The 15,771-nt window shown below is 44.4% G+C and overlaps 1 protein-coding gene across 1 annotated transcript in view; it reads right to left on the bottom strand.

Moving 5' to 3' along the window:
* LOC124798900 overlaps positions 1–9,691 on the bottom strand; it is a 33,751-nt gene extending 24,060 nt beyond the window's left edge. The window contains 1 exon segment of the mRNA XM_047262469.1: positions 9,637–9,691. Within this exon segment, the coding sequence (XP_047118425.1) occupies positions 9,637–9,691 (55 nt within the window).
* Positions 9,692–15,771: the final 6,080 nt, after the last annotated feature.

Here is a 15,771-nt window from a genome sequence, read left to right as displayed (position 1 = left end):
TGATGAGAGACAGAGCAGGATTCCAAGCAGCATTTAAACAAAATACACCATCTCTGTTAATAAGGTTGCTTGATAGTCTGATTTCAACAGCTTCCTTAATAACACTATCCCAATAGCTTGACGTGCAAGCCAGAATCTCCGTGTTGTTGTATTCCATAGGATGACCGGTGTCAAGGCAATGTTCTGCAATAGCGGGTTTGCTCGGCTGTTGTAAGCGTGTGTGGTGCTTATGTTCAATACACCGGTCTTCCACAGTCCTGATAGTCTGACGAATATATGACATGCCACAACTGCAAGAAATACTATAGACCCCAGCTTACGCAAACCAAGATCATCTTTTACGGACGCCAACAGGGCCTTAATCTTAGAAGGTGGTCGAAAAATACATCATATTTCCGCAAAATACGGCCAATCCTGTTGGAAATGCTTCCTGCGTAAGGCAAAAAGGCCGTAGACTTAGGTGCCACTTCGTTGTTATCGTCACTCACCCGTTGCACAGAAGGCTGATGGCGCAACGCACGTTTGATCTGCCTCTCACTATAACCATTCTGACGAAAGGTGACTTCGAGATGTGCTAGCTCAGCTGCCAAACTTTCAGGGTCTGAGATAACGTGGGCCCTGTGAACCAAGGTGCGAAGTACTCCTTCACGCTGAGCTGGATGGTGACAACTCTCAGCTCGCAGATACAAGTCAGTGTGGGTGGGCTTCCTATAAACAGAATGTCCCAACGTACCATCAGTCTTCCTTTTGACCAACACATCAAGGAAGGGAAGGCATCCATTCTTTTTCACCTCCATAGTGAACTGAATATTCGGGTGGATTGAATTCAGATGTTCCAAAAACCGGTTTAAATTCTCACTACCATGAGGCCACACAACAAAAGTATCGTCTACATATCTGAAAAAACACGCAGGTTTCAAGGTCGCTGTCTACGGCCTTTTCGCCTTACGCAGGAAGCATTTCCTACAGCATTGGCCGTATTTTGCGGAAATATGATGCGAAATGTGTTTTTCGACCACCTTCTAAGATTAAGACCCTGTTGGCGTCCGTAAAAGATGATCTCGGTTTGTGTAAGGCTGGGGTCTATCGTATTCCTTGCAGTTGTGGCATGTCATATATTGGTCAGAGTATCAGGACTGTGGAAGACCGGAGCATTGAACATAAGCGTCACACACGCTTACAACAGCCGAGCAAATCCGCTATTGCAGAATATTGCCTTGACGCCGGTCATCCTATGGAATACAACAACACGGAGATTCTGGCTTGCACGTCAAGCTATTGGGATAGTGTTATTAAGGAAGCTGTTGAAATCAGACTATCAAGCAACCTTATTAACAGAGATGGTGTATTTTGTTTAAATGCTGCTTGGAATCCGGCTCTGTCTATCAAAAACAGAGGGACAGAATTAGTGCTACCTCACTTGTTGATTAAAAGTAACCATCGATATTTCTGAGGTTGGTTATCTTTGGTTGTGTTGACACATGTTGTGTGTGTGATGTCTTCCTTGTTTCTCCTCTATGAACCGAGGTATTAAATTTGCTTGCACATTTTCTCTTCCTTGCATTTGTGCCTTGAGAATGGCAGGGTGTTCTCCTGTCGAAATATCGGCGATGTTCGACGACGTCACCCGGCAGCAAACCCGTAAGTTATTTGAACATTCGATTCGCCGGGACAAGTTAAGGTCTCACATTATTGTTATTAGTCGTACGGCAATTACACATCACTAAACAAGTACATATACAAAAACGCTGAGATGACAAAAATCGTGGGACAGTGATATTCACAGTACAAGTTACATAAGGTATTAACGGACAGTGCATTGGAGGAGCTGTCATTTGCACTCATGTGATTCACGTAAAAAGGCTTCCGGCGTGATGATTGCCGCACGACAGGAATTAACAGACTCTGAACACGGAATGGAAGTTGGTGCTAGACGCATGGCACATTCCATTTCGGAGTTAGGGAATTCAGTATTTCGAGATCCACAGTGACAAGAGTGTGTTGAGAATACCAAATTTCAGGCATCACCTCCCACCACGGACAACGCAGAGGCCGATGGCCTTCACTTAACGATTGAGAGCAGCGGCGTTTGCGTAGAATTGTCAGTGCTACCAGACAAGCAACACTGCTAACAGACTGAATGAAATAATCACAGAAATCAATGTGGGACGTACGACGAACGTATCCCTTGGGACAGTGCGGCAAAATTTGGCGTTAATGGGCTATGGCAGCAGATGACCGACGCGAGAGCCTTGGCTAACAGAGCATCGCCTGCAGCGCCTCTCCTGGGCTCGAGACCGCATCGATTGGACGCTAGGCGACTGGAAAACCGTGGCCTGGTCAGATGAGTCGCGATTTCAGTTGCTAAGAGCCGACGTAGGGTTCGAGTGAGGCGCAGACCCCACGAAGGCATAGACCCCAGTTGTCAACAAGCTGGTGATAGCTCCATAATGGTGTGTACTGTGTTCACATGGAATGAACTGGGGCCTATACATGTTCGACTACTTGGAGACCATTTGCTACAATTCAAGACCTATGTAGGGCGGTGGCAACAAAATTTTTCGCATCCGCAGGAGAAAATTGGTGATTGGAATTTCGTGAGAAGATTCCGTGGCAACGAAAAACGCCTTTCTTTTAATGATGCCCACCCCAAATCCTGTATCATTCCAGTGACTCTCTTTCCCATATTTCGCAATGATACAAAAAGTGCTGCCCTTCTTTGAACTTTTTCGATGTACTCCGTCAGTCCTAGCTGGTAAGGATCCCACACTGCGCAGCAGTGTTCTAACAGAGGACGGACAAGCGTAGTGTAGGCAGTCTCCTTAGTAGATCTGTTACATTTTCTACGTGTCCTGCCAATAAAATGCAGTATTTGCTTAGCCTTCCCCCACAACATTTTCTATGTTTTCCTTCCAATTTAAGTTGTTCGTAACTGGAATACCTAGCTATTTAGTTGAATTTACGGCCTTTAGTTTGACTGATTTATCGTGTAACCGAAGATAACGAATTCGTTATTTAGTGTCAACTACCAATTTTCACACCATTCAGATAACTTTTCTAAATCGTTTTTCAATTTCATTTGATCTTCTGACCACTTTTTTCGTCGATAAACGACAGTGTCATCTGCAAACAACTTAACAGGGCTGCTCAGATTGTCTCCCAAATCGTTTACAAGGGCTATTCGGAAAGTAAGGAGCGGTAGGTCGCGAAGTGGAAACCACAGTGGCAATCAAAACTGTTTTATTTGCAACAGTTAGCTACAACTTCCAGCTACTTATCTCCATAGTCGCCGATCCGACTTAGACGTTTGTGGTAGCGTTGTACCAACTTTCCAATACCCTCGTTATGGGAGGCAGCCGCCAGTGCTTTCCGCCAATTCTCTACGCTGGCCTACAGGTCGTTGTCTGTGCCAAAACGTTGTCTTCATAGCCAGCGGTTCATGTGGGCAGAGATGAAACTCAGAAGGAGACAATTACGGGCTGTATTGTGGGTAATCTGCCGCTGAGAATTATCTTTAAGAAGAAAACGCACGGCAATTATGTAATGTTGGCTGCATAGCTTCAGGCGAAATTTCTCACCAGGCCCTCGTACTTGGTGGGAGGTAAGTTTATGTGCTCCCTAAGTCCTCAGAACTAAAAAGAACGACGTAACGCGATCGACAGGCATACTAGAGAGACTGCCCAACACACCTGTGCAAAACTTCATCGGATTTTCACTGTGGTATCCTATTTCGCGACCGATCGTTCCTTACTTTGCGAATAACTCTCGTATATAGATAAGGAACGCCAAAAATCACTTCCGTTTTACTCGATGACTTTCCATCAGTTACTACGAACTATGAACTCTCTGACAGGAAATCACAAATCCAGTCCCATAACTGAGACGACATACCATAAGTACGCAATTTCTCTACAAGTCGCTTGTGTGGTAAAGTGTCAAAATCCTTCCGGAAATCCAGGAGCACGGAGTCGATCTGAAATCCCTTGTCAATAGCACTCAAAACCTCATGCAAATAGAGAGCTAGTTGTGTTTCATAAGAACTATGTTTGACTGTGTGTCAATAGACCGTTTTCTTCGAGGTAGTTCATAATGTTCGAACACAATGTATGTTAAATCCTGCTACATATCGACGTTAACGATATGGGCCTGTTATTAAGTGGAATACTCCTACTACCTTTCTTGAATATTGGTGTGACCTGTGCTACTTTCCAGTATACTCTGAAAGGAACCTGATTAGTATACAGTCTGGACCAGAAGACTTGCTTTTATTAAGTGATTTAAGTTGCTTCATTACTCCGAGCATATTTACTTCTATGTTACTCATGTTGGCAGCTGTTCTTTATTCAAATTCTGGAATATTTACTTCGTCCTCTTTTATGAAGGCATTTCGAAAGGCTGTGTTTAGTAACTCTGCTTTGGCAGCACTGTCTTCGATAGTATCTCCATTGCTATCGCACAGAGAAGGCATTGATTGTTTCTTTCCGCTAACATACTTCACATACGACCAGAATCTCTTTGGATTTTCTGCCTGGTTTCGAAACAAAGTTTCGCTGTGGAAACTGTTATAAGCATCTCGCATTGAAGTCCGCTCTAAATTTCGAGCTTCTGTAAACGATCGCTAATCTTGGGGATTTTGCGTCTGTTTAAATTTGGCATGTTTGTTTCGTTGTTTCTGCAACAGTGTTCTCACCCGTTTTGGATACCAGAGAGGATCAGCTCCGTCGTTTGTTAATTTATTTGGTATAAATCTCCCAATCGCTGCCGATACTATTTCTCCGAATTCGAGCCACATCTGGTCTACACTTATATTATTAATTTGGAAGGAGTGGAGATCAACTCTCAGGAAACGTCAAGTGAATTTTCATCTGATTTTTAGATTAGGTATATTTTTCGTTTATTTTTGGAGGATTTGGGGGTTACAATATTCAATCTCGCAACGACAACCCTGTGTTCACTAATCCCTGTATCCGTTTTGATGCTCGTTATTAGCTCAGGATTATTTGTTGCTGAGAGGTCAAGTGTATTTTCACAACCATTTACTATTCGCGTGGGCTCATGAACTAACCGCTCGAAATAATTTCCAAACATCTATTAGAAGAGAGGCTAAGCAAAGGCAAACCTACGTTTATAACGTTTGTAGACTGAAGCTAGCAGGGGTAAAATTCGGGGAATGAAAAGTTGGTTTCTACCAGATGGCAGTCGAGGGCATGAAAAGGAAGCAATGATTGAGAAAGGAGTGAGACAGGGTTGTAGCCTATCCCCAATGTTGTTTACCCTGTGCATTGAGCAAGCTGTAAGGGAAACCACAAAAAAATTTGGAGAAGGAATAAACTTTGACGTTTGCCGCTGACATTGTAATTTTGTCAGAGACAGCAAAGGACTTGGAAGGGTAGTTGAATGGAATGGACAGCGCCTTGAAAGGTTGATACAAGATGAAGAAAATCAAAACAAGGGATAGTGGAATGTAGACGAATTAAATCAGGTGAAGCTGAGGGAATTAGTTTAGGAAAGGAGACTCTGAAAGTAGTAGATGAATTTTGCTATTTGGGAAGCAAAATAACTGATGATGGTCGAAGTAGGGTGGATATACAATGCAGACTGGTAATGGCAAGAAAGGCGACTCTAAAGAAGAGATATTTTTGAGTGTCGAGTAAAGGTTGAAATGTTAGGAAGTCTTTCCTGAAAGTATTTGTACTGAGCGTAGCCATGTATGGAAGTGAAACATGGACGATAAACAGTTTAGATAAGAAAAGAACAGAAGCTTTTGAAATGTGATGCTACAGGAGAATGCTGAAGACTAGGCGGGTAGACCACATAACTAATGAGGAGGTACTTGATAGAACTCGTGAGAAAAGAAATCTGTGGCACAACCTGACTAGAAGAAGGGATCGGTTGATAAGGCACATTCTGAGACGTTAAGGGATTACCAACGTACTGTTGGACGGAAGTGTGGGGGTAAAAATCAAAGAGAGAAACCAAGAGGTGAATACAGTAAACGGGTTCAGAAGGATGTACGTTGCAATAGTTATTCGGAGATGAAGAGTCTTGCACTGGATAGAGACACACGGAGAGCTGTATCAAACAAGTCTTCGGACTGACGAACATACGTACGTCCATTTCATATAGGATAATGCTGATAAGTCTGTCATGATATTACGATGGTTTTTTTATTGATAGGAACCATCCAATTTTTGGATAAACCTCTCTGCGATGCACAGACTCCAATACTGACGTTGTGCAACAATATCTGAATTGTTCCGTCTACGCACTACCGCTACTCTGTAAGGTTTCAGCATGAGTTTGTGCACAGTGCTATGAGCAAAAACGATACGCCACATGCCAAAAGGCGAAGAACGCGACACAGCATGTGTGTCGATCAAAACCTGCCTCCCCAGTTTTGATTTTGCTGTTCAGCGCCGAACACAGCTCTGTTGTCGTACGTTAAACGTCATTTGTGCATATCTCCCACATTGTAGTGCATATTTTATGGAATTTTATAACATATTTTTGTTGGTTTTAATGCATAAATGCATCCATTTTTTGAGTCGTCTTTAGTCTTCCGTACCGCCCGTCTACTTTTAGCCGCGACATAGTGGTGCTTTGGCGAGTGACGTCAGAGCTTAAACATTATTTTGGTTGTCATAGTAAGCGAAATAAACAGTAATTACAATTTCCGTGAACTCAGAATTTTATTATGAATACGTCTTCTTCTCGACACTTTTTTTTTTCTCAAGTAAGAGCGAATCTGAAACGCAATGAACTTAAAACGATTCAGTAAATAATAACATTAATATCACTGAAATAAGTAAAGCTGGTAGTTCGATGACTACGAAATTAATACTGATAATGGGAAGTAATGTACCGAGACGTACCAGAATTAGTTGAGTTGGGAGAGGTCAACACAGTTCAGAGTGGTATAATAAACAATATTTGCCGGCCAGTGTGGCCGAGCGGTTCTAGGTGCTGCAGTCTGGATCCGCACGACCGCTACGGTCGCAGGTTCGAATCCTACCTCGGGCATGGATGTGTGTGATGTCCTTAGGTTAGTTAGGTTTAAGTAGTTCTAAGACTAGGGGACTGATGACCTCAGATGTTAAGTCCCATAGTGCTCAGAGCCATTTTGAAACAATATTTTCGATACCGAACCGCAGTTACTGCTTGGTGCCTTTTTCGGCTTTCTGTGTTGGTATCGGCCTTTTCAATTTACTTATATCTGACGTTTTCGATATCGTATTTTGTTAATTTCCGCGATTTTGGCTATCTATATTGATATAGCTTTTTGTAGTTCTATTGCCTTTTGGTTAGCTGTATTAGCATCGGCTTTTTCATTTGACGTAGATTGGTCAAGTACTGTTTTCGATACCAGCTGTAATTGGTACGCGCAAATTTTGTGTTTTTTTATTGCGTAATTGAAAACGACCGTTGAATCGCGTTTCTCAGGTTGTTTCGATGTATGCATTTTTTCGTGATTTTGTGTCTGTTATTTCAGATTTTTAGCTTGCCCCAGCACAAAATACCTAATTTTCCATGGTTGCCCCACTAGCTCCAATATTTATTATTGAGAATTTACATATTCTGATGTATATGTTGAGCGCCTTGGGAACGGATGATGTCACTGGTCACCATTTTGAAATAATGTTTTTTTTTATTTATTAATGAATTTTGACAGTACCGATACAGCCAGCCTAAGAATGATTTCCTGAGATTAAGTGTATTAAGAGGGTGAAATTGTTTAAAGGAAACATGCAATACATCTGCTATTAAAGAACAATAATCAGTTACATCATTTAACTTGAAATTAAGTCAATGACCTAAGGAAATTGAACCACATTCATTCACATAAAGGGGGGGGGGGGACGATAACACAAAGCATTATTACTCATCTACTAGACTGTAATGCAAACAAAAAATAAAAGATTTAAAAAAGTAGCTTTTCCTATAAATCTAATATGACCTTCTGCTATAAAAACATATAGGAGTTTACACAGTTTTAGGTCGTCTGTCGCTAAAAGAGTCTGAATGACCGTTGGTAATGCACTGCCAGAGGACATCACAGGCTGCATTAGTATCGCGGCTCTTTGATATCTTCTGCCGCAGCTGAAGAAAATGTGATTATTATCTTCCCCAGCGCTGCATTCACATGAAGAAGAACAATTATGTTGAGGTGGTACGATGTTGCCGTAATCTCCAGTGATTAGATCGAAGGCATGACATTGTCACTGTACAATTTCTACGGTATTTTCAATTTTGATACCAAGAACCTGCTGGCAGATTACGCACAACTGCAGCATAGCGTCTCCCTTTAATTTCCTATGACCGGTGCACGTTTTCGTTTTAGTGTGGTCTGACTGTAGTGCTTATACACTCAAGGACCAAAGAAACTGGTATAGGGATGCGTATTCAAATACAGAAATACGTAAACAGACAGAATACGGCGGTGCGGCAGGTAACGCCTATATAAGACAAGAAATGTGTGGCACAGTTGTTAGATCCGTTACTGCTGCTACAATGGCAGCTTATCAAGATTTAAATGAATTTGAACGTGGTGTTACAGATGGCGCACGAGTGATGGGACACGGCATTTCCGAGGTAGCCGACCCGTACAACCATCTCACGAGTGTACCGCGAATATCAGGAATCCGGTAAAACATCAAATCTCCGACATTGCTCCTGCAGGCGAAAGATCCTGCAAGAACGAGACCAATGACGGCTGAAGAGAATCGTTTAACGTGGCAGAAGTGCAACCCTTCTACAAACTGCTGCAGATTTCAGTGCTGAGCCATCAATAAGTGTCAGCATGCGAACCATTCAACGAAACATCAACGATATGGGCTTTCGGAGCCGAAGCCCCGCTCGTGTACCCTTGATGACTGCACGACACAAAACTTTACGCCTCGGCTAGGCCCTTCAGCACCGACAGTGGAATGTTGATGGCAGAAAACATGTTGCCTGGTCGGACGAGTCTCGTTTCAAATTGTATCGAACGGATGGACGTGTACGGGTATGGAGACAATCTCATGAATCCATGGACCCTGCATGTCAGCAGAAGACTGTTCAAGCTCGTGGGGGCTCTGTAATGGTGTGGAGCGTGTGCAGTTGGAGTGATATGGGACCCCTTATGCGTCTAGACATGACTATGACAGGTTACACGTATGCAAGCATCCTATCTGATCACTTGCCTCCATTCATGTCCATTATGCATTCAGCCGGACTTGGGCAATTCCAGTAGGACAATGGGACGCCCCACACGTCCAGAATTACTACAGAGTGGTTCCAGGAACACTCTACTGAGTTTAAACTCCTCCGCTGGTCACCAAACTACCCAGACATGAACATTAGTGAGCATATCAGAGATGTCTTGCAACGTGCTGTTCAGAAGAGATCTCCACCCAGTCGTACTCTTACTGGATTATGGACAGTTCTGAAGAATTCATGGTGTCAGTTCCCTCCAAAACTACTTAAGACTTTAGTCGAGTTGATGCCACGTCGTGTTGTGGCACTTTTGCGTTCTCAAGGGGGCCCTGCACGATATTAGGCAGGCGTACAAGTTTCTTTTGGCTCTTCAGTGTTGTAGTCAGGAAACGTCAAGTAGCATTTTATCTTATCTCACTAAACGAGTGTACGCTGCTTACTTACCCAACGTATCTACTTCGTTTCCCTTTACTCTGCTGCGAGCTTTCACACAGTACATAACGTTAGCTTTATTTAGGGGAGAAAGTTTCTGAACTGTTTCTATAAAGTGATATACGAGATAATTTTTCATGTTGCATTTCGCAGATTGTAACGATGTTATTGGCTAAAGTCGACTGATGATATCGACGGTTCAGTTCATCCCAAACTTGGGTTACTTTTAGTGCATATCAATCCACCTTCTTTTTGTAGCGTGAGGCATCCATGACATGGAACTGGAAAAAGAAGTTGCAGTCAAAGCTGTTCATAGCAAAGCACTGACTGATTCGTGCGACCAGTGAGAGCAGTTGTGGCCAGACAAGTTACGGGGCTACCATACGCTACGTCTATTTCGTAAGCTCCTCATCGTGCAAGAATTCCAGCACCTGCCATCATCAGAGATTAAACAACTGTCGTACCATCATAATCGAAACGCAAGGTCTTACTTACGTAGTAGTCTATGGACATATTCGGAGGGCAACAGATGAAGTCAACCAGAAACAAGGAGTTACAGGTGGAATTAAAGTCCGTGATAATGAAATACACTCCTGGAAATGGAAAAAAGAACACATTGACACCGGTGTGTCAGACCCACCATACTTGCTCCGGACACTGCGAGAGGGCTGTACAAGCAATGATCACACGCACGGCACAGCGGACACACCAGGAACCGCGGTGTTGGCCGTCGAATGGCGCTAGCTGCGCAGCATTTGTGCACCGCCGCCGTCAGTGTCAGCCAGTTTGCCGTGGCATACGGAGCTCCATCGCAGTCTTTAACACTGGTAGCATGCCGCGACAGCGTGGACGTCAACCGTATGTGCAGTTGACGGACTTTGAGCGAGGGCGTATAGTGCGCATGCGGGAGGCCGGGTGGACGTACCGCCGAATTGCTCAACACGTGGGGCGTGAGGTCTCCACAGTACATCGATGTTGTCGCCAGTGGTCGGCGGAAGGTGCACGTGCCCGTCGACCTGGGACCGGACCGCAGCGACGCACGGATGCACGCCAAGACCGTAGGATCCTACGCAGTGCCGTAGGGGACCGCACCGCCACTTCCCAGCAAATTAGGGACACTGTTGCTCCTGGGCTATCGGCGAGGACCATTCGCAACCGTCTCCATGAAGCTGGGCTACGGTCCCGCACACCGTTAGGCCGTCTTCCGCTCACGCCCCAACATCGTGCAGCCCGCCTCCAGTGGTGTCGCGACAGGCGTGAATGGAGGGACGAATGGAGACGTGTCGTCTTCAGCGATGAGAGTCGCTTCTGCCTTGGTGCCAATGATGGTCGTATGCGTGTTTGGCGCCGTGCAGGTGAGCGCCACAATCAGGACTGCATACGACCGAGGCACACAGGGCCAACACCCGGCATCATGGTGTGGGGAGCGATCTCCTACACTGGCCGTACACCACTGGTGATCGTCGAGCGGACACTGAATAGTGCACGGTACATCCAAACCGTCATCGAACCCATCGTTCTACCATTCCTAGATCGGCAAGGGAACTTGCTGTTCCAACAGGACAATGCACGTCCGCATGTATCCCGTGCCACCCAACGTGCTCTAGAAGGTGTAAGTCAACTACCCTGGCCAGCAAGATCTCCGGATCTGTCCCCCATTGAGCATGTTTGGGACTGGATGAAGCGTCGTCTCACGCGGTCTGCACGTCCAGCACGAACGCTGGTCCAACTGAGGCGCCAGGTGGAAATGGCATGGCAAGCCGTTCCACAGGACTACATCCAGCATCTCTACGATCGTCTCCATGGGAGAATAGCAGCCTGCATTGCTGCGAAAGGTGGATATACACTGTACTAGTGCCGACATTGTGCATGCTCTGTTGCCTGTGTCTATGTGCCTGTGGTTCTGTCAGTGTGATCATGTGATGTATCTGACCCCAGGAATGTGTCAATAAAGTTTCCTCTTCCTGGGACAATGAATTCACGGTGTTCTTATTTCAATTTCCAGGAGTGTAGATATGTCGAGATTTGCAGATGATACCACAGTGTTAAGTGAAGATGTGGAGTAATTAGAAGCGATGCTGGCCTAGATGGAAAGCACCATCAGCTCTTCCTATAACATCAAGATCAATAAAGCTAAAACAAAAGCCTTAGTGATGAGTAGACAAAACTCTGTTGCTCCATGCTCACTTGACTATGGGCCCCGGAGACCGTCGAATCTTTCACCTACCTAGGAAGTAAAATTACGTCAGAAAGAAGATCAATGAAGGCTGTTGTAAGCCGAGTCTACCAGGCAAAAGTTAATAGTAACAAGAGAAGAAACTTTTTCACCTCCAGCTGCACAGACAAACATCTCTGGAAAGAAAGATGCATAAGGTGTTCGCTGCGTCCAGCTACCTTCAAATCGTAACACGCAGCTTGCCTAGTCGCGAGATCTTTGTGGTGTAATTTGTGGGACACGTGATTGTGGTATACACTTTTCTTTAGTCTAAAGTGTTAAACTTTCTAATCGATTATTTTAGCACGTCTAACTTGTTGTTTAAATGATTACAGAACGCCTCCCTGCGCGTGATTCATCGATAGCGATTCCAGTTCTTTGGAACTTATTGGCAGTTATGTCACAATATGTTTGCTCTTGTTGATGCTGCCTCTTGAAATTTCCAGGTAAGAACCTGTTGCGCGTCCAGATAAGAAAAATCTCGCAGTCGCACACTAACAACAGCCAGACATCCTTATTTCATAAGCATTCTTATGTGTTATCCTGAAAAAATAATAGGCTCACCTTATCACAGAAATGGATCGACACTTTATGACCACTCTATAGTATTACGAAAAGAAGTCACAAACTGCTTCACTGCCGCAGGTGTCCGTCTCCGGAAGAAGCCACCCTGCACTCAGCCCACAATTAAATGTCCTGTTCCAAAGCTGAAGCACTTCCTTCGGACACCCTCATAAAGTTTGCTCGAAAATTAGAGTTTATGGCCAATTTTCCCTTTATCAAATAGTAAAAGCAATGCTCCCATCTTCTCCCCTGTTACGCTTCTCTATTTTGGTCTCTATGTGAGTCACTCCAATTTCTTCGATCTTCAGTAATTGTGTGTTAGCACGTTGCAGTTTCTCTCCTTCTTCCTCTTCTCTCCCTCATGACCTTTGCTGCTAGCGCTAATAATTAACACTATTTCCCCGCGATTTCTGTTTATTGTTGCACATATTATGAACGAATATTAACTGTGTATGTGTGTTTTTAACTTGTACTACTGTGCTTTTTAATTTCTAAATGTAGTATAACATGCTTGTCGTAATATATGTAATGTAAAATATGAAGAATGCTCCGGTGAGATTAGGAGAGGGTTTGATGGCCCCTATGTTGCCATGTTAAATAAATCAACAAATAAAAACTAAATAACTGAATAAAACTAATGACGTAGAGAAAAAGTATTGTAATGTGAACACGGGCGGTTAGGGACAAACCTGTGGCAGGCGCGTGGTCTCGCAGCAGGGGCAGCGGGAGGGGCAGCAGAGGGAAGGCCGCCCCCAGCGGGGGTGGGAGAAGGGCGGCGGCGGCGGCTGCAGCGGCGGCGGAGGCGGTCGGGGGCAGCAGAGCGCCGGGGAAAGACGCCTGCGACGCCACATCCCCTGCAAAGATACATCTCCTATAGGCGCTATTCCAGCTTCCGCATTCTAGGACCCGTTCATGTTGGACTTAATAGTTTATATAGACTGTGCATAACGTCTCTATCAACTGAACAGTGGCGACATCTATTAGCAGGCGACTTCCAGAATCCTGTTCAGTTTATTTTCATTGTGGTACTTTCGGTAAACGGTTCTTTATTACAATGGCGTCGCCGGAGGTTCGAGTCCTTCCTCGGGCATGGGTGTGTGTATGTGTTGTTCTTAGCATAAGTTACTTTAAGTTAGTTTGAGTAGTGTGTAAGCCTAGGGACCGATGACCTCAGCAGATTGGTTCCTTAGGAATTCACACACATTTGAACATAACAGTGGCGTAATCTTGTGCAGCATTGGTTGCTTTAAAAGATACAGTATGTGAAAGCAAGTAATATTTCGTTCCACGACGGAAAGTCATCGAGTAAAACAGAAGTAATATCTGGCTTTACCCAAGGAAGTGTTATAGGCCTCCTATTGTTCCTGATCTATATTAACGACATAGGAGACAATCTGAGTAGCCGTCTTAGATTGTTTGCAGATGATGCTGTCATTTACCGTCATGTAAAGTCATCAGATGACCAAAACGAATTGGAAAATGATTTAGATAAGATATCTGTATGGTACGAAAAGTGGCAGTTGACTCTGAATAAAGAAAAGTGCGAAGTTATTCACATGAGTACTTAACGAAATCCGTAAAGTTTCGGTTACGCGATAAGTCACACAAATCTGAAGGCTTTAAATTCAACTAAATACTTAGGGATTACAACTGCAAATAACCTAAACTGGAACGATCACATAGATAATGTTGTGGATATAACAAACCAAAGACTGCGATTCATTGGCAGAAGACTTAGAAGATGTAACAGATTTACTGAAGAGATTGCTTACACTACACTTGACACCCCCCCCCCCCCCCCGCCCCCTATTCTGGAGTACTGCTGTGCGGTGTGGGATCCGCATCAGGTGGGACTGACGGATGACATCGAAAGAGTACAAAGAAGGACAGCTCGTTTTGTATTATCGCGCAATACGGGAGATAGTGCCACAGACATGATACGTGAATTGGAGTGGCAATCATTAAAACAAAGGCGTTTTTTGTTGCGGTGGGATCTTCTCATGAAATTTCAATCACCAGTTTTCTCCTCCGATTGCGAAAACATTCTGCTGGCCCCCACCTACATGGGGAGAAATGACTATCACGATAAAATTAGAGAAATCAGAGCTCGCACAGAAAAAATTAAGTGTTCGTTTTTCCCGCGCGCCGTTCGAGAGTGGAACGGTAAAGAGACAGCTTGAAGGTGGTTCGTTGAATCCTCCGTCAGGCATTTTATTCTGAACAGCAGAGTAATCACGTAGATGTAGACTTGCAAAGTGGTTTCAAAATCACAAATGAACGCGTTATTCCTGATTAAGGCAAGGAATTTACAGGCAGAAGCTGAGAATTGGTATAATTACCTAGCAGCTGCAGACGGTCTTCTATTTGAGAGGATTTATTTGTATCTAATCATTGTGATATGAATAATGAGGGTAATTATATACCTACCTCGTAAAAATACTTTGATCCTAAGATCTAAAGCTAGATAAGTGCACCCTCCTTTCACAGAACTCTTCCAAGAAATGTAATTCTTCGATTCGCCTTCTATGATATTGATTTCACATGATCGACCCATTACATATTGTTTCTTAGTACTTCCCCTAAATACTTACACTATGGGACGTGCTCAAGATGTGCACCACTAATCTTGTAATCAGACACTACACCATTCTTTCGCTGTGTTATAAGCACTAACCTACTACCGTACCCAGGTTATCGCCTGTGACGCGAGCAACCAACATTACATCAATGCTTCGAAGATGCCTAACGCGCAGGGGACAGTTTTCTGGGGGACAGACGGTCATGCTCTGATCCCCCACCAGGAGGCTAACCAAGTGTCACAAGAGATTGCGAGCCAAAGTGACCTTTTCTCTTCCGCAAGACATGTGATGGTGATCAAAAACAGGGCCGGCTGCATCCTGCCGCCAAGTGGTATTTTGAGCACTGCATGGAACACACAAGACCAGTTCTCCCTGAGTGAGTTTTTCTGGGCCTGGCCAAAATTCCACAAGGATTCAGTCACTCAAGATTCTCACCCAAGAGCTGCCTCCATGATGCCGCTGCCGTTCACGTCTCATTTCCCGAGTCCGGAAGCTGCCAGTAATGGATTTACAGCTGACCACCTCGCCGAAGAAGACGGGAACTTGTGAGTTAACGAGCATTGCGCTCTCATTTAAATATATGGCCGAAAGAGTCAGCCTATAGGAACTGTGAAACGAACCATGTCGTACAGGACTGCATGCAACAAGAGGTACAGATTCACCACGAGATGGGGAAACTCACAGGCGCCTATTGTCTATTGAGGCCTAAGCACTGTAGTGTGCGAGTGAGACAGACGAGAACCTACATGATAGGGAAACCAAGTAGAAGTCGTTTGTGGCCAAGGAGAC

The sequence above is a fragment of the Schistocerca piceifrons genome, chromosome 1 (genome assembly GCF_021461385.2).
Source record: "Schistocerca piceifrons isolate TAMUIC-IGC-003096 chromosome 1, iqSchPice1.1, whole genome shotgun sequence".
NCBI lineage: Eukaryota > Metazoa > Arthropoda > Insecta > Orthoptera > Acrididae > Schistocerca > Schistocerca piceifrons.
The sequence above is the reverse complement of the archived record's forward strand: the minus strand, read 5'-3'. Positions and strand labels throughout refer to the sequence as shown.